This window comes from Podarcis erhardii (assembly GCF_964252035.2).
Source record: "Podarcis erhardii genome assembly, chromosome: 14".
NCBI lineage: Eukaryota > Metazoa > Chordata > Lepidosauria > Squamata > Lacertidae > Podarcis > Podarcis erhardii.
Window position 1 is genome coordinate 5,816,586 of NC_138503.1, and position 18,234 is coordinate 5,834,819.

An 18,234-nucleotide genomic window follows, 5' to 3' on the forward strand; every position below is an offset into this window, starting at 1 on the left:
ATAATACCATATCTAAAGTTTATCACAAATTATATATTATGGACTTCCTTCAGTTTATCTGCCAATCATCCATAATTAAATTTTAGTTACGCATTTCCTAAATTTAATACTGCCTTTTTATATACCTTCCCAATCTTATTTTCTTTTTTACAATACTCCTCAACCTTTCACAGAGCTTCTTGAAATCCCACAATCGTTGTTTGTTCATCACATATATTTTTCAGATACTCTACAAATTTTCCCCAGTCCTTGATGAACTTATGGTCTCGTTGATATTTAATCTTTCCAGTTAATTTGTCCAGTTCTGCATAGTCCATCATTTTCATTCTCCATTCTTCCAGGGTCGGTAATTCTTCCTGTTTCCATCTTTGGGCCATTAATGTTCTCGCCGCTGTAACTGCATATTTTACAGTCCTTTCTATTTATTTCATTTCCTACTATTCCTAACAGAAGAGCTTCTGGTTTCTTTACAAATGTATATTTCAACATCTTTTTCAGCTCATTATATATCGTCTCCCAGAAACCCTTCACCTTCTTACATTCCCAGGATCTTAATCAGTTCTCTTAGGTTGGGGAAGACAAGGGTCAGCTCCTCCTGCGAAATGAGCTTTTCTGTATGGAGCCGCTGATAGAAGAGCACGGCCACAATACGCAGGGAGCTCAGATGGGAGGCCTCCATTATAAACAGCTCTGTGCAAAGAGGGCAGAAGGGGAAGAATGTCAGGTAGAGGCCGAGTCTCAGCAGGGTCTGGATAAGAGGCAGCTAAAACGGGCTGTTCTTTCAAAAAAGACTTGGGCTCTGCCTGACAAGGAGAGATAGATCCTGCTCTCCTCCTGAACTGGGAGCAAAGCCCAAAGAGTGGCCATTGGTGGGGTGCCAAGGAGTTGGGTCCTCCTGGCCCAAAGTGACCTCCATGCTGACCGGCAGGTGGCTGTCCAGCGCCTCAGGCAGGGGTCCCTCCTTCCCAGGCCTTCCTGGAGATGCCACTGCACTTGGGGCTCATGCAGGCAAGGCTAGGGCTCCACCGCTGAGCTGTGGCCATTTGCCAGCCTGGACACCAGGAAGCACCCCATGGCTCTGGCGGTTTTAGGGCAGCATGCCCGGTGTGGCCACACTGGGCGCCGCACTGCAGGGGGTGCCAAAACAATGCTTTGGAACAGAGAAGGCAGTGGGTCGGGGGGGGGGGAGTTGCACAGGGTGTCACTGGAATTTGAGAGCCCAAAGTCCACCACTGCCATTCTGGGTCTTGATTGGAGAAAAATGATCTCCTGGCCATTTCTGAGAACTCAAAAGTTCCAAGCTACCCTTGGGAGGGAAGAAGGACCCACTTCCCAGCTGATCTCCCAGGCACTCTCTCCCTCCCCATGCTTTACCAAAGTGAAGATTCCCCTGAACTCCCTTGCCCAATATTTCTGAAGGAGACCTGAGGTAAGAGCCACAGAAAAACCCTCCTCACCATGGATGGCTTCCTGCCTTAGAACCTCTGCTGGAAGAGAGGTGGCGATGTTCCGGCCGTCTCTCTCCATAGGCTCCCATCGTACTGGAAGACTTCTTCCAACTCAGAGGGGAGGGAGGGGGTCTGCCTTGGCTCTCCCATCTGAGACTCTGGCTGTTCTGTGGAAGAAGGGAGAAGCAAAGATCTGTTAGACTGTAACATTAAAATGCATAAGAAGTTATTACTATGGGAAACAAAGGTTGAAGAAATGAAATCTTCAACAATACGTTGGGCAATAGATATTGGTCATAACATAGAAATGGAGGCATGAGAATGATTGTGGAATACGAATATAAAATTTACAACTTGCTATGGTATAAGAGAAAATTATATGAAAAATGTTATATAGATTAACACCTAGTAGACTGGCAAAAATGTATGAATCAAAAGCGACTAAGTGTGGGAAGTGTAAAGAGAAAGAAAGTTTTTTTTCCACATGTGGTGGTCTTGTAGTAAGGTCAAAGCTTACTGGCAAATGATATATAATGAATTGAAAAAAAATTGAGATAACATTTGTAAGAAAACCAGAAGCTTTTCTCTTGGGAATTATAGGACCAGAACTACCTAAACAGTATAGAAATGTATTTATATATGCAGTTACAGCTGGAAGAATGGAAAGAAGTAGATGTCCCGATGAAAGAAGAATAGATAGTAAAACTAATGGATTATGCAGAAATGGCAAAGCTTACCAGAAGAATAAAAAACTAAAGAATAAGAAGAATAAGACACTAAACTTTTTATAATGGAATGGAAATGGTTTATTGGATATTTACAAATAAACTGTAAATGGATTAAAACGTTAGCGGGATTATTGCAAAAACCTGCAGTTTCAAAAATATATATGAGAACAGATGATTAAAAGAATGAGTTAAGATAATTTGGAGTATGCAGAAAATGTGAAAATAAATATAAGGAACCACAGAAAGAGGGGGAAGGAAGTCAAGGTTCGAAATGTTAGAATTATAGTTGAACTATTGTTGTAATATAAATTAAAATTATAAAAACAATATTTAAAAACTCACCTAACTCTGTGCCAAGTCACAACAACTTTTTAAACAGACAAAAGGCACCGCCAGTTACTTCTTATTTTGCAAAGAGTGCAGAGCTGATCCCCAGGGCTGCTCTCCTGCAGATGACTAACAAGGTCTTCTGATCCACTTTCCACATTGGACAGCAAGTGGCTGATTCTGGCTACTCCTGATCAGAGCCAGGATAAACCCCTGGCCAGTCACCCAGTGTTATGATGCTAAATTACCCTGAAGTTTTCTCCATCGAGCCTCCCCAAACCTGGTTCCCTCCAGATGTTGCAATGGGACTCCAACTGTTGCAATTTGGATGGTGACAAAAAGGGAAATTCAGAAAATTCATCAGAAAACTCCCTGGGAAAATTGCTGGCTCATGTAACACAGCATGGGAGTTAGAAAGGTCAAATAACCAAGGAGCATCTTTAAAAACTAGGCATGTGGTGGGGGCACAAATCTTCAGGATGCCTCCCCCCTTTCCCATGACTTTACCTTCTACGCCACCAGCGGCACATTATGAAAAAGATCTTCAGAGCCAGAAAGACCACAAAAGGTTTTCAAGACCACAAAAGAAGGATCACTGCTTTATGGGCTGCTAACTGATCCAACTGGCTTTCAACTGACCCAAGCCTCCTAGAACTCACCTGGCCTCCTAGGAAACAAAACATTCCGCAGGATTCCCCAGCTGGTTGTGAGGTCAGAGCCTGGCCAAGGACTGGAGCCAATGGGCTCTGGGCCCCAGGAACGCTCTCTCTGCCAGGCCCATGGCACCACTGGACGACTTCAGGCAGCTGCCAAGCATCTGGCCCAGCCCTGCATTTACCCCCAAGCAGAAGGCTCAGGCAGCTGGATCTAGGCTCTCTTTAAGAGTTTCCCCAAACCTTCCCAGCTTTGCATACCTCTGGATAATCGAGAAAATAAGGCAGGCCAGGACTGTGGTCCAGTTTCTGGCACCTCCTTAAAACTCACCTGTTTGCCCAGGTGTTGTTGGCTGGCTAGTGGTCCATCATTTGGTCACGGTGTATTAGATCTTCTTAAAAAAGGGGGGGGGGCTTCATTGTATTATGGAGCCACCTTCTCTCTGCCTGGGTGCTCACCCACATTTGCCACCTCCAGGCATCTTTTTAAAACATGTTTGTGCACCTATATGCCTTTCTTGGTGCTTTATTGTATTATTACACGAAAACTCTGTATTTTCTCCTAGGAACTCAAAGTGGTGTACAAGATGCAATTCCTCTCTCCAAATTATCCTCACAACAACCCTGTGAGGTAGGCTAGGCTGAGAGCCCGAAACCTGGTCCAAGGTCAGCCAGGGAGCTTGATAGCAAAGAGGGGACTTGAACCCTGGACACCTGGGTCCTAGTCTGGTCTGGACACCGCAGTGTATTAACAACTTGGATGGGTTTAAAGGAGGATCAGACAATGAAGGAGAAGGCAAACAGTGACTACTAGCCATGGTTGCAAAGTTTTGCCTTCACAATCGCAATCAGTAACACTTTGGAAGAGGGCCAAATTATTCAGGGGTGTTACCTATGGCAGAACCAATCAACAGTGTGGGGAAATACAGTGGTACCTCAGGTTACAGACGCTTCAGGTTTCAGACTCCGCTAACCCAGAAATAGTGCTTCAGGTTAAGAACTTTGCTTCAGGATGAGAACAGAAATTGTGCTCCGGCGGCGCAGCGGCAGCAGGATGCCCCATTAGCTAAAGTGGTGCTTCAGGTTAAGAGCAGTTTCAGGTTAAGTACGGACCTCCGGAACGAATTAAGTACTTAACCCGAGGTACCACTGTATTTCAAGCAAGAGGGCTTTATATTAAGGAGCACTTCTTTTTTTGGCCGGGGAGGGGGGGACTTTTCTATTCCTCTGTAAGTTGTCTTAAATCTTTTTTTTTTTAAATGATATTTATTAAAGTTTCAAGAATTACAAAAAGAAAAAATGAACACACCACGTTAAACAAAAACCAAGCAACACACCACAATATAAAAAGGGGGAAAAAACCCAGAAAAATAAAACCCATTAAACTAAAACAAAATTAGAAAAAAGAAAAAGCATCAAATCTCCTTTCTATTCTTTCATTAGCTTGTTTCCTTGACCTCCTCACACCTCCCTTTTTTGTATTCTAGGTCGATTATCTATTTCAGCAAATCCTTTCCCTCTTTTAAAATTTTTGTCCTGTAAATTGTCTTAATATGATGTCATTTTACTTTACCTCCTTTTCCCCAATTAACAGTCAGTTATTCCCAAATCCTTTATATCATTCCTGCTAAAATCATATATTATTATTCCAAGTAAGTTGTCTTAAATCTTTTTGCTTGGGGGGTGGGCTTCCTTTCCTTGCGCAGCAGCACCTTCCTGGAAGCAATGCTGGCTTAGAAAATGGAGAGTGGAAGGACCTGGCCCCGGCCTACCTCACAGGGGCCTTGTGAGGAAAACGGAACGAAACAATACCAGCCCTCCCAAACCTGCAGCAAAGCGGCTCGTCTGAGGGAGGGAGGGAGGAGGGCAGGACTGTAATGCGCCGACTGGGCAGTAGGCTCCCGCCTGGCGCTCGAGGAGCGCGGAGCCGTCTCCCTCAGCGGAGCCGCCCGCCCGCCCGCCTGCGCTGGCTCCACGCCGGGCTCCCCCTCAGGAAAGGGCGGCAGGCTGGGCGGGCCGGCGCCGGTTCGGCCTTGTATGGGAAACGAGGCGCGGCCGGCGGGAGGAGCCCGGAGGGGAGGCGCCGCCCAGCTCCACTCGCGCCGGCTCCAAAGTTCCCTCAGGACTCGGCGGCGGCGGCGGCGGCGGCGGCTGGCTGTGTGATGGCGCGGGCGCCCCGCCGGCCTCCCCACCGCCGCGCTCGGGCCGGAGCGCCTTGAGCCCAGCCTGCCAGTGAGCGAGACAGCAGCCGGAGCCGGAGCGCAGCCAGCGAGCGAGCCATGGTGAGTGAGGCGTCCCGAGAGCGCCGGCGCCGGCCTCGCTGGGCCTCGGCCGCGGGCTACCAGGGGCGCTCGGCTCGTAGCGCCCGCGGCCTCTTCGCGCCCGGAGCCCGGCGGAGGACCCAAGCCTCCCCTGCCGCCTTCGCCGCCCGGTTTGGGGGCCAAAGTCGCGGGCGGTGAAGTTCGCTTGGTTCTGCAAGAGCGGAGAAGCTCCGAAGCTCTGCTTGTAGCCGGGGCGGAGGGAAAGCCAGAGCAATATAGGCACCACACGCCCACCGAATATATTCTTGTCTTTTGCACTTTGCAATTAACCCCCCCCCCAAAAAAAAACCCCCGGGCAGTTAGTTACTCGGGAAAAAGCCTCCTCGGATTTGCGCCCATTTGTTTCTCTCCCTCTTGGTTGGAGTGGATTCTGGCTCATGGAAGCTTTTGTGCCGCGGTGTAGTTTTGTGTCTGTAACGTCATTGGCGTATATCATGCTGTTTAGAGCTCCGCGAGCCGGAGTGAAGGTTGGCCAGGCCCTCCTCGCGAGGAGCTGACCGTGTAAAATCAGCAGGGGGCAAAGGAGCTGCTGGCTACCCCTTGGCGGTGGTGCAGAAGTCAAACTTCTAGCACATGGGGCAAGCTAAGCAGGGTTCTGTATGGTTTCAAACTGGACGGAGGATGGCATGTTGAGATTGCAGGGGGTTGGACTAGATGATGCTTGGGGTCCCTTCCAACTCTACAATTCTATGATTGCCTCTTGAGAATCGGTGTCCACCTTAGGAAGCAGGCCCTTGGTCTTGTGCTCTGGCTTTCCAAAACGCACACCAGTTCCTGGCAGCATGGCCCAGGGCTGGAGTTAGCGCTGCTGTGCTGGCTGGGCTGATGCAAGTTGTAGTCCAACAACACCTTTTCTTCCTTGTGACCTGATCCATCATATACCTTCCAAAATTTCTCCAGTGAAAATAGGGACATCCCATTCCATAATGATAATTTTACTATTTATATCCCACACATCTTATTGGGTTGCCCCAGCACTCTGGGCAGCTTCCAACATATATTTAAAACATAATAAAACATTAAACATTTTTTTTTAAAAAAAACCTTCTGTATACAGGATTGCCTTCAGACAGCTCACAGGTTGGATAACTCTTTACTCCAATATTTCTCCAATGAAAATAGGGACATCCTGAGAAAAAGCGAGACATTCCGGGATCAAATCAGAAACAGGGACGGCTTCTCTAATTCAGGGACGTCCCTGGAAAATAGGGACACTTTGGAGGGTTTGCCGTCAGATTTATTTTGTTGACTGTGGTCGGTCCCCCCTGCAGCCTGGTGCCCTGGTTTGTGAAGACTGGACTAGGAGTTTCTGGAGCTACTTTTGTGCTTTTTTGAAGGAGGAGGGGTGTCAGTGTGTGGGAGGGTGCTGGGGAACATCTGCTCTGAATTTCCATGGGGGGTGGTTAGCCTGGCATGAGAAGGAAGCAGAGAGAAGCTTTACCACCCAAATTTCTCATGCTACAACTTATTCAACAGATGTGTGGGCCTCTGATGCCATCCTCCTTCAATGCCTTGCTGGATCCTTTCCAGAAAGGAGATCCTTGTTCACATGCTGTGCTTTCTCGGTTTGCTTCTGCTTCGTTACTGCCTACCATGAGGATTTTGGCCATATGTAAGTGTCTCAGAATGGGAGAGATGCGTAAGATCCAGTCTTACTATGGAAAGTTCTCCTGCACAAGTTCTATTGTGCTGCAACTCTGATTCATTTCAATGGGGCTTGTGCAGGATAATTTCCTGCAGGATTGCGTCTAGTGTTTCTGAGGGGCGGTGGTGGAGAAGTGCCCCTTGGATTTCTCACCTCTTGGCATCAAAATGTTCTGGGCAGGCCCATGAGCTCCAGAACATGCTCTCCTGGCTCTTGGCTTCCTCTTTGGTGTTCTCTTGCATTACTTCTCTCCATCCTCTGCTCAATACTTCTGGAAGGATGTCCCCAAATTTTATTTGGTTTTTGCAGTCTGACTCTGTTCTGGGTGTTCTGCTGATTTGCAAGGCTTTTTAAACTGTTGGGTCTTCCCAGAGACTTCTGGGTTTCTGATGACCACCAGTGGAATGGATACCTCTGCCTGCCTTTTCATTGTCCTTTAGAAATTGATGATGGTGCCTTTTTCAGAGCTGTCCATTCTATTTCCTCTCCTTTCTCTGAGCCAGTGCCAGTTTTTTAAGCATGTAGAAGTCTCTACCTCTTCTCTCCAAAGGTACTGAACTTGGAGGCCAGGGGTAAGCCACATGTTGGTGATGATGGCCCAGCTTTTGGTGAGGCAACTGTCACTATTTTTGTCCCTATTTTGGCTCTGGTTTGCTTGCAGCTTCTCCTCCTTATAGCACAAGGTGGGTGGAAAGGAGGAAGGAAGCACAATTCACTAGTTGGATGGGTTACCTAGAGAGCTCTTTGTTTACCACATGAAAGCAAAAGTCAGAGAGCCTGGAGGTGGAGCTGGCAGGATTCCTGCATATGTAAGAAGGTGCTTGGTGTCCTCAAGGCTCAAATGAATGCCTTTCTTGAATGCTGGGCGTTGGCATAGTTACAAGGTTAGCTGGACTGTCTTGGCTTGAGGTGGAGGGTGCATGACTGAAGGCATAGAAGCTGTTCTGTCTATATGCTCATTCAGGAATTTGGTCCCCCCTCCTACCCTTTGCTGGCATATGAGGAAAAGTAAACACGTACCTCACAAGACCCGTTGAGTCTTCTAGGAGATCAAGAAGCCACTAAAGCCTGTCTGCCTTTTCAAAGCTGAAGCAAACACTTGTGACCGACCCAACTGAGCAAGGAAGTCAAGTGGTTGCTTGACTTGGATTTTAAGGGGTGAAGCAGCATGCTACCCAAGAGGTGCAGCCGACAATACTTTGCAGTGGATTCTGGGGTGCGGCTCCTGTTTTGCACAGTGCAGCTGGTCTGAAAAAGGCACCTGACAATGTCTTTGAGGCTTCAAACAATGTCTCTTAGGCAGGGGTCAGCAACCTTTTTCAGCCGTGGGCCGGTCCATCGTCGCTCAGACCATGTGGTGGGCCGGACTATGTTTTGGGGAAAAATATGAACAAATTCTTAGGCCACACAAATGCCCCAGAGATGCATTTTAAATAAAAGGACACATTCTACTCATGTAAAAACACGCTGATTCCTGGACCATCCGCTGGCCAGATTGAGAAGGCGATTGGGCCACATCCAGCCCCTGGGCCTTAGGTTGCCTCCCCCTGTTCTTAGGCATCACATTTCTTACCAAAGCCCATCCCTCAAGTACAGTGTGTGGCCTGCTGCCAAGCTAAGCCCACTGTGCCAGCAGATCACTAGAGGCTTGATGACCATCTTGTCATTGCTGGCTTCTGTGAAACAGTCAGGCCTGCCACCTGGGCCTCATTTGTTGGGCAGCAGTGGTGAGGTGGCAGTGTGTTTTGGAACTTAGGTACTTCAGTGGCCTTATGTAGGGGCAAAGCTAGGCTTTATTTCACATGGGTCAAAGACCCAGTTTGGCACCATGTGCATTTGCATACACATGCACAGACACAGGCTGGGAGCTTAAGTGGTGCCCTTCTGGAAGCCTCACCCGGGACAAAAACACTGGCTAGCCCTCCTCTCCCCACTCCCCTACCCCTGTAGCTAGGGCTCTGCCTTACACAAAGGGTTATGTTTCAGTTCCCTCACCTATGCAGTGTAGATAGGAGCACTGGACTGCCTTGTCAGATAGTTGTAAGGGCAGCCAGAACAATATATTTGGCATTCTTTTACTGTACTTGGGCTTCCCCCCAACTCTTTAAAAACTGGGGATTAGACAGATCAATGGTGGTTGGAGATCTCTCCTTTTCACAGGCTAAATAGAGGCAGATGCTGGGGGCAAATAACGGGGGGGGGGGGAGAGAGACAGAGAAAACTCCTGAGTAAACAGCTTCCAGGTGGTTAGATTGTTAAACAAGCTTAACTTATAGGTGTCTGCAGGACGGCTGGTTTGAAAATAGTACTGCAGGCTGATAACCTCTATCTTTTTTAAACACTTGAAGACAGAGAGAACATGATATTCTGAAAAAGAAGAGAGAAAATACAACACATCTATTGCGAAAACTTGTAGACCGTTTTCTGATCCCTCCTTGCTTATGAGTTGATCCATCAGATTTCTTTTGCTTATTGAAGACAGCCATCTTCAATCTAATGTCCTGCAGGTGTTTTTGACCATTATTCCCATCACCTCCAGCCCAGGTTGTATGATGGTTGGTTGATGGGAAAACAGCTGTACTAGCTAGTCCAAAACATCTGGAGGGCCAAAGATTGGCACAGTTGACTTGTGGAGGCTTGTATTGGATTACTGTTTTAAAGCATACCGTCCTGTAATGGTGGTGTCTAATAGCTGAGTCTGTAATTAACCCTTATCCACCATGGCATGTGGTTGCTTCCACACCTCCAGCTGTCACATGCCCCCCCCCACCTCTGACTTGGTGGTGCCATGGGCAGGTGATGCAAGAGGCCAGTGGGGGTTCACAGGCCTCTGTGAAGCCATAGCCTCTGAACATAAGAAAAAAAGATGAATCTGCTGGATCAGGCCAATGGTCCATCTAGTCCAGCATTCTGTTCTCACTGTGGGAAGCCTGCAAGCTGCACATGAGTGAAACCACACTCTGCCCGCTTGCGATTCCCAGCAACTAGTCATAGTGGCTAGTAGCCACTGGTAGCCTTGTCCTCTACAAATTCATTCAACTTGCGAACAATTCTGGAAGTAAATACTGGGTTTGCCGCGATTCGCGCATGCACAGAAGCGGCTTCTGCCATCTGCACATGCGCAGAAGCGGCTTCTGCCATCTGCACATGCGCAGAATGACGCTGCCTCCGAATGCCCACACACAGAACCACGCTTCTACTAGCGACCTGGATCGACTCACGAACGTACTTCCGGAACGGATTCCGTACGTGAGAATAATCCGCCTGTCTGGATGGAGGGCTCCTTAACCTGAGCCATGAAGCACAAGATGCTACCAGACTGTTCTGGGTGAGATGCTTGTGCTCCATCCTCCACTTGGATCAGAGTCCATAGCTGCTTCTCAGTCCACCTCAAGTCTCAGTAGAGGCTGGATGTCGCTGGACACACTGGTTACTGGTGTTTGTGGGATTTTACCAGCCCCACTAAACAAGCTCCTCTGAAGTCAGTAAGAGGCAAAGCCGTGTTCAGGACACACAGGTGTGATTGCTTTTGGTTGTTTTGGCCCTGGGGCTGTTGGCAGGCAGGCAGGGGAGTCAGGTGGACGCCTTCAATGCATCTTATTTCAACCATAGGACTGATAGAGAAAAATGTTGTGCTGCAGGTTAAACTGGTAATCCAGGTTGACCCAAGACATTTTGACACTTGAGGTCAAAAATCTGAATCTCTCACTCTTTCTTTTTCCTTTGCCTTGCTCCTAAATTAAAATTAGATACAATCTACTGCAAAATTTGTTATTGTGATTGTGTCACTTTCAACCATGGGTAGGCAAACTAAGGCCCGGGGGCTGGATCCGGCCCAATTGCCTTCTAAATGTGGCCCGCGGATGGTCCGGGAATCAGTGTGTTTTTACATGAGTAGAATGTGCCCTTTTATTTAAAATGCATTTCTGGGTTTTTTGTGGGGCATAGGAATTCATTCACCCCCCCCAATATAGTCCTGCCCCCCACAAGGTCTGAGGGACAGTGGACCAGCCCCCTGCTGAAAACGTTTGCTGACCCCTGAACCATCCCTTCACAGATAGCTCAATGATGGAGCCTGCTTTGCATGGAAAATGTTTCCAGGTTCAGTAGCCTCTGGCATCTCCAGTTAGGGCTGTGTAAGACTCTTGTCTGAAATAGGAGAGAGACTGACAAATATCTGTACTTCTGAAGACATTTTTTATTATTCTGTACCTAGATATTAATAAAAATAGGCCAAAAACATAGAATCAGAAGAACCTTTATTTTCATCAGCCACTAGTCATAGCAATAAAATAAAATACGGTGTACTGAAAATAGAGGTAAAAACCTAACTTTACAAAATACATTCTGGAGGTTTACATCAATAATCAAATAATAGATATTTTTCTAAATTTCCCAGCTAAATTTTTTGCAGTTTTTGCTGTCACCTGATTACCTTGATTTGCTAGAAGGACACAGTAGCAATGGTTGGGCGACCTGGTATGGATAGTAGTAGAGGGGTAATAACCTCACTCCTCAAATCTTTATGAAGAGTGGAAGCCAGAAGCACATGAGCTACTTATTCAATACTGTCATCTCCACATGGACATAACTGTTTTTCCAGCAGATTTTTTTTGAAATTGACTTTCAAGTACAGCTAAAGACAGTATATTTAATCTTGTGTAAGTCAAAGCGCATCTGTACTTTGGAATTGTTAAATTTTGCAAATAGGGTGCTACTGTATCAAAATGACAAGGTGGAAAATAATCATACCATGGACAAAATTTCCTTATCGTGGCGAAATTATTCTGTCACTAAATTATTTGCTTTACTGAAGCCCAGTGTTAATGTTCTGGTGATAAACCAGAAAAGTAAAGCTTTAGGTTGACAATTTTAGTTCAAGTGCTCTCATGGCAATCTTGTGATACTAAGGGTAGTAGACTGGTGAGGTTTAAATTTAGCTGAAGCCAATAATTAAATGTCCTGCACCAAATCTGTAATTCAACAGGGGGGAGATTAGCCTCCAAGCTCAATGAAGCATTTGAAACACAGAATGGAACAGAAAAAATTGCCTTAGGAACTTAGACCGAACAGCTTCTGTAGATCCAAGGTGAGCACCTGCCCAAATCTGAGCCCTATATAAGAAAGCATAGTGGATAGCCACTGCTGACATAAATGGGCGGATGGTTTGACTTGTAGGCTGCTTATTCTGATTCTATATTGGTGATAGGTGCCTTGAGGAATTATACTCCAGGGGGCCAGATGTATTCATCTCCCAGTCTGCCACTGCGAAAAACACCCCAAAACTGAGACAATTACCTCTATTGGTAATCTTTTCCCACAGTCTGTCAAGTCTTCCGAAGTAGTTTTGTATGGCTGAAGAAATCTTGAGCTGATGGATCTAGTCTGTGCAGCATATGAGATTGTTGGCACTGGTCCCTTTTTGCACTTCTGAAAAGTGCACTGGCCCACTCTTGTCCTAAACCAACCTAAAACTGGAAACCAACGATTCTCTTTTGGGCTGCTGTGTCTTCTCTAAGTGTTTGTGCTGTCATTGCCTCCTGCACAGTGGTGCCCCAACACAGCAGTCTGAGCACCGCAGCACCACTTTTAATTTGCTGATGCAACAGATCTGTCCGTGTTTTTTATCCACTGCAATAGATCTTCCATTGCAGAATAAAATGTGAAGTGCTTGCTTTTCTTTTCCAACACATTGCCCTTTTAGGGTGAAACCATCTGGCAAGCTACCAGTTACCTGTGAAGTGGGTTGTTAATAATAATAATAATAGAAATAATAATACTCTTCCCATCCGGCTGGGACTCCCCAGTCACTCTGAGCGGCTTACAACATATATAAAAACATAGTAAAACATCAAACATTAAAAACTTCTTGATACAGATGCCTACAGGTGTCTTCTAAAAGTTATGGCTTGGTTCCCAAACAAATTGGCTTCCGAACGTCACAAACCCGGAAGTAAGTGTTCCAGTTTACTAATGTTTTTTTGGAAGCTGAGCATCCATTTCAGCTGTAGGCATTGTTTCCGGGGCTAGCAGCCAATCAGAAGCCATGCCTTGGTTTGTGAACATTTTGGAATTTGAACGGACTTCCAGAACAGATTGAGTTCGGGAACCAAGGTACCACTCTAGTTCTTTATCTTCTTGACATCTGAAGGGAGGGTCTTCCACAGGGCGTCACTATCAAGAAGGATGCAAGGAGGTTCCCTGACAGAGCTGTTAAGGGCAGGAAGTGGAAAAGGAATCCACACTCTGGGCAGATGAGACAATGTCTGCATCCTTCCAGTGCCAAGGGTTCAGCTCCACATTATGTTTAATGCATACTGTGCAGCTCTGGCTCTTGTTTTTCATTAATTAATTGCAGGCATATCTCCCTCCAAATTACTGTCAGGATCACAGCACAGAGGGAGGGAGGAGAGATTTATCCCCTTCCCTCCCTAGTCACCACCCCATCCTAAAACAACAACAACAACAAAACACACCTGACCAACTGTGCAGCTACAAGGCTTAGAGAGAGAAGAATCCTGTTGGAAACAGTGGGAATATTTCTAAGCCTGTGGAGGGGAGGAATAAACTTCCCATTTCTCTGTGCACTGTGATCCCAATTCCTGCCCCCTGTGCATGCAATTAATTGAAGAAAAACAGGAAACAGTTACCAAAAGGTGTAGTTAGGCCCAGAGGTGTTATAATAGTACCTTTACAGCAGTGACTTGCAAATAGTGTTTTCAGCAGCCCTGGGCTACCTTGGGAGCTAATTGGTGGATTTTGAACTAGACCAGTGATGGCCAAACTTGGCCCTCCAGCTGTTTTGGGACTACAACTCCCATTATCCCTAGCTAACAGGATCAGTGGTCAGGGATGATGGGAATTGTAGTCCCCAAACAGCTGGAGGGCCAAGTTTGGCCATCACTGAACTAGACAATCAGAATGGTAACAGTGGACATGTTTCTGCTGTACTTGAACTCATGTTTGCAGATGTTCCTGAGTTCAGTCCCCACCATCCCAAGTAAAAATAAGAAAAATTGATTGTAGACCTAGGAAAAGGCTAGAGAACTGCTACGTCACATGAACAGGACTGGGCTAGATGGATACTGGTGTCATAGAATAGAATCATAGAATCATAGAGTTGGAAGAGACCACAAGGGCCATCGAGTCCAACCCCCCTGCCAAGCAGGAAACACCATCAGAGCACTCCTGACATATGGTTGTCAAGCCTCTGCTTAAAGACCTCCAAAGAAGGAGATTCCACCACACTCCTTGGCAGCAAATTCCACTGTCGAACAGCTCTTACTGTCAGGAAGTTCTTCCTAATGTTTAGGTGGAATCTTCTTTCTTGTAGTTTGGAACCACTGCTCCGTGTCCACTTCTCTGGAGCAGCAGAAAACAACCTTTCTCCCTCCTCTATGTGACATCCTTTTATATATTTGAACATGGCTATCATATCACCCCTTAACCTCCTCTTCTCCAGGCTAAACATGCCCAGCTCCCTTAGCCGTTCCTCATAAGGCATCGTTTCCAGGCCTTTGACCATTTTGGTTGCCCTCCTCTGGACACGTTCCGGTTTGTCAGTGTCCTTCTTGAACTATGGTGCCCAGAACTGGACACAGTACTCCAGGTGAGGTCTGACCAGAGCAGAATACAGTGGCACTATTACTTCCCTTGATCTAGATGCTATACTCCTATTGATGCAGCCCAGAATTGCATTGGCTTTTTTAGCTGCCGCATCACACTGTTGGCTCATGTCACATTTGTGGTCAACCAAGACTCCTAGATCCTTTTTTTGCCCAAGTACCCCAGTGCAAGGCAGTTTCTTATGGCAGCTGTATTGGATGTCTTAAGAGCTCCTCATGTCAATTGGACTGATGCCTCTTGCAGCTTTGACTCTGATGGTGGCGCCTGGCTGGCCATTTGTGAACTAGGTATATGGAATGTTCCAGGCTCCACGTCCAAGATGCAGCTGTTCTGCAGCAGATGGATTGATCAGTGAAAGGTTCCCCAGAGGCAGAAATTGTGAAAACATCTCCTTTGCAATACTGATCCTACAGAACTGTTGCATTAAAAAAAGCAAACCTTGACATGTTTGTGTGAAATATATTTGTTTCATAAAGTTCTGTGCACATAAATGTGTAGCCTGGTCTCTTCTTTCTAAAACTCTTGCCACACTGATCCTATCTCCTGCACCCTTCCCTGCATGCTGTGCAGGAGACCTGGGGTCTCACTTTTGTAGTACACAAGATAAAACAGGTCCCAGGAGCTACCGCTGCTGTCTCCTCTGATCCAGCTCTGGATTTGAAGCTTTACAGGAAAAATCTCTGGATTGGCAGCTGGAAAGCTCTATGGAGTTTGGAACTGGGTTCCTTGAAATCATTGGGACCTATTTCTGAGAATCCATCAGCAGATATTTGGGTTCCATGTCCCCTATAGACATGCAGGACAGTTAGGTTGGATCTTGCAGTCTTTGTGGAGTTAACTTGGCTGGGGCTGTTTGGGTGGGTGGATTGCTCAGCACTGAGACTCCCTTTGCAAATGAAGCATGAATTACTGCTCAACAGTACATTGGAAGCTTCATGTAAATAAGCTTGCATAAGGGTCTTTTCTTTCTCTCCCCCGGCCCCCTGATCATGGTGGGTGCCAAGCCACAGCCACAAATGCCTTTGCTGTGCTACAGTTATGAAACTGATGCCCTTAAATGCAAGTCTGTGAACTTTGCCCCTTTAATGCCTTGATGTCTGGATCAGGTGGGGTGTTGTATAAACATATTCAACTTTAGCTCATTTCCTTTTAGGTCAGAGGCCAAACTAGATGATGTAATTAGCAAAGTGTGGCGTGATTATTTAATGTATAAATTGCAGGCTCAGAGAACCCAACATGGATCAGAACTCTGGTGGGGTGGGGGATTTAACTATCTGTCCACACAGTGGTCCTGATCTGGATTGGGGGTCCCTGTGCCTGCTGTTTGCATGAAGAAGAAAGCTCCCATTGGCACCAATGGGATTTTCCCTCCCTAGTTCAAATCACAGGTGCAGCGGAAAAGGGTTAATGCCCCTTACCTTCGTGGGGCACAATCTATAACAGTCCCTTTGCATCTGTTTCCAAACTTGCAGCATTTACTGTTGAGGTATCAAGCACTTGCAGCCCACTGCATTTAAGCAACAATTTTTTGAATACTTTCTGGTGGTGTAGTGGTTAGAGTGTTGAACTAGGACCTGAGAGACTAGGGTTCAAATCCCCACTCCGCCATGAAGCTCACTGGGTGACCTTGGGCCAGTCATTGTCCCTGAGCCTTGCCTACGTCACAGGATTGTTTGGGGGATTAAATTAGAGGGGGAGAATTGTGCACGCCAGTTTGAGCCCTTTGGGAGAAAAATATGGGATATAAATGCTTTAAACAAATAAATAATGTTCAGATTCTAATATAATACAATGGTACCTCAACTTGCAAACGCCTCAGGTTACAGAAGCTTCAGGTTACAAACTCCACTAACTTGGAAGAGTTACCTCAAGTTGAGAACTTTGCCCCAGGATGAGAATGGAAATTGTGTGCCGGTGGCGCAGCGGCAGCAAGAGACCCCATTAGCGAAAGCACGCCTCTAGTTAAGAACAGTTTCAGGTTAAGAACGGACCTCCGGAACGAATTAAGTTCATAACTAGAGGTACCACTGTAATCTCCTACAGTAACTTTTCTAGCAGAAACTCTTTGACATTCCAGGGTTGCAGCCTCTTCAATGCAGTGTCCATCTAACACACATTTTAGAGCATGGGTAGGCAAACTAAGGCCCAGCAGCGAGATCCGGCCCAAACGCTTTCTAAATCTGGCCTGCGGACGGGCCAGGAATGAGCGTGTTTTCACATGAGTAGAATGTGTGCTTTTATTTAAAATGCATCTCTGGGTTATTTGTGGGGCATAGGAATTCATTCACCCCCCCAAAAAAAAAATAGTCTGGCCCCCCACAAGGTCTGAGGGACAGTGGACTGGCCCCCTGCTGAAAAGGTTTGCTGACCCCTGGTTTAGATCCTATGTTTTCATAATAGCATGTGAAAGTGCTGCAGAGTGTGGCTCTTGGGAGAGCACTATGCCTGTGTGCATATGTACTCATTATAAAGGGTTTTCTCATCTCTCTGCCATCCACTTTGGTACCTATTAATGCTTCCTTTGTCAGGGTTACCTTTTCAGATGGTGTTTCTCTTGCCTTATTGATTTTGATGACAGGTGTGACATTTCGGCAACTCAGCTGTGGCAGCTCATGAAGGTTAGACTGCCTTTCTGGAAACAGAGGAATATTCTTTGTTTGTCAGCCACTGAATAGTTTAGGAAGGCAACAATTTAGGCTGTGCTGGGGACACCATTCCCACTCTTGGAGAGCTGTGTTGCGGACATTGCAGTTACTGAGCAAACATGGACACTTCAGCCTTGATGTCCACAGAAGTTCATCCCAAGAATGCAAGGGGAGAACACCGCCTGCAGCCAATCAGAAGTTGCACTTTGGTTTCTGAACATTTTGGAAGTCGAATGGACATCTGGAACGGATTCTGTTTGACTTCCAAGGTACAACTGTACACCTGTTTGGAAGCCACTGCAGCCAGATGTTTATTCTCCCAGAGACTCCAGAAGGTTCTTCCTGCAGCACATAGCTAAACTTTGGAACTCACTCCCACAGGATGCAGTGATGGCCAGCAACTTGGAGGGCTTTAAAAGAGGATTAGACATTCATGGAGGAGAAAACTATCAGGGACTACTTGCGATTATAGCTATGCTCTGCCCCCATAGTTGAAGGCTGTAATGCCCCTGAACACCTAGTTGCTGAAAGCCATGGGACGGGAGAGTGTTCTTGAGCTCTGGTCCTGCATGCTGGTTTCCCAGAGGCATCTGGTTGGCCAGTATGAGAAGAGGCTCTCTCCCTGCTATTCTTATTTGTCTTCAGTCCATCAGCCAAAGTGGGACAACTTGTACTGCTTTTTTTTTTATCTGAGGCTTCATGTCAACTTTTAATTTAGATGATCCAAGAATGCAGGTGGCTGAACAGTTAAATGCTTCCTATTACGTACCTGCTTGAATGTGGTGCTATGCTGGCCACAGTCTTAAAACCTCAGAACTGTAAATGCAATAAGATGAGTTTG

The 18,234-nt window shown here is 46.5% G+C and overlaps 1 protein-coding gene and 1 long non-coding RNA gene across 3 annotated transcripts in view; one reads left to right on the forward strand and one right to left on the reverse strand.

The window, feature by feature from the left end:
* Positions 1–1,566: 1,566 nt before the first annotated feature.
* LOC309328956 overlaps positions 1,567–18,234 on the reverse strand; it is a 132,289-nt gene continuing 115,621 nt past the window's right edge. The window contains exons 2-3 of the long non-coding RNA XR_014150952.1: positions 3,011–3,291; positions 1,567–1,615 (exon numbers count right to left, since the gene is read on the reverse strand). This is a non-coding gene — a long non-coding RNA (uncharacterized lncRNA). The remainder of the gene's footprint in view (positions 1,616–3,010; positions 3,292–18,234) is intronic.
* MYO1E (myosin IE) overlaps positions 5,294–18,234 on the forward strand; it is a 117,367-nt gene continuing 104,426 nt past the window's right edge. Inside the window, exon 1 of one of the 2 annotated variants that reach the window (XM_081838799.1) lies at positions 5,294–5,442. Coding sequence is in view for 1 of the 2 variants with exons in the window: in XM_081838798.1 (XP_081694924.1) it covers positions 5,436–5,438 (3 nt within the window). In the remaining variant the exon portion in view is untranslated. The remainder of the gene's footprint in view (positions 5,443–18,234) is intronic. The other variant, XM_081838798.1, reaches the window with a different exon arrangement.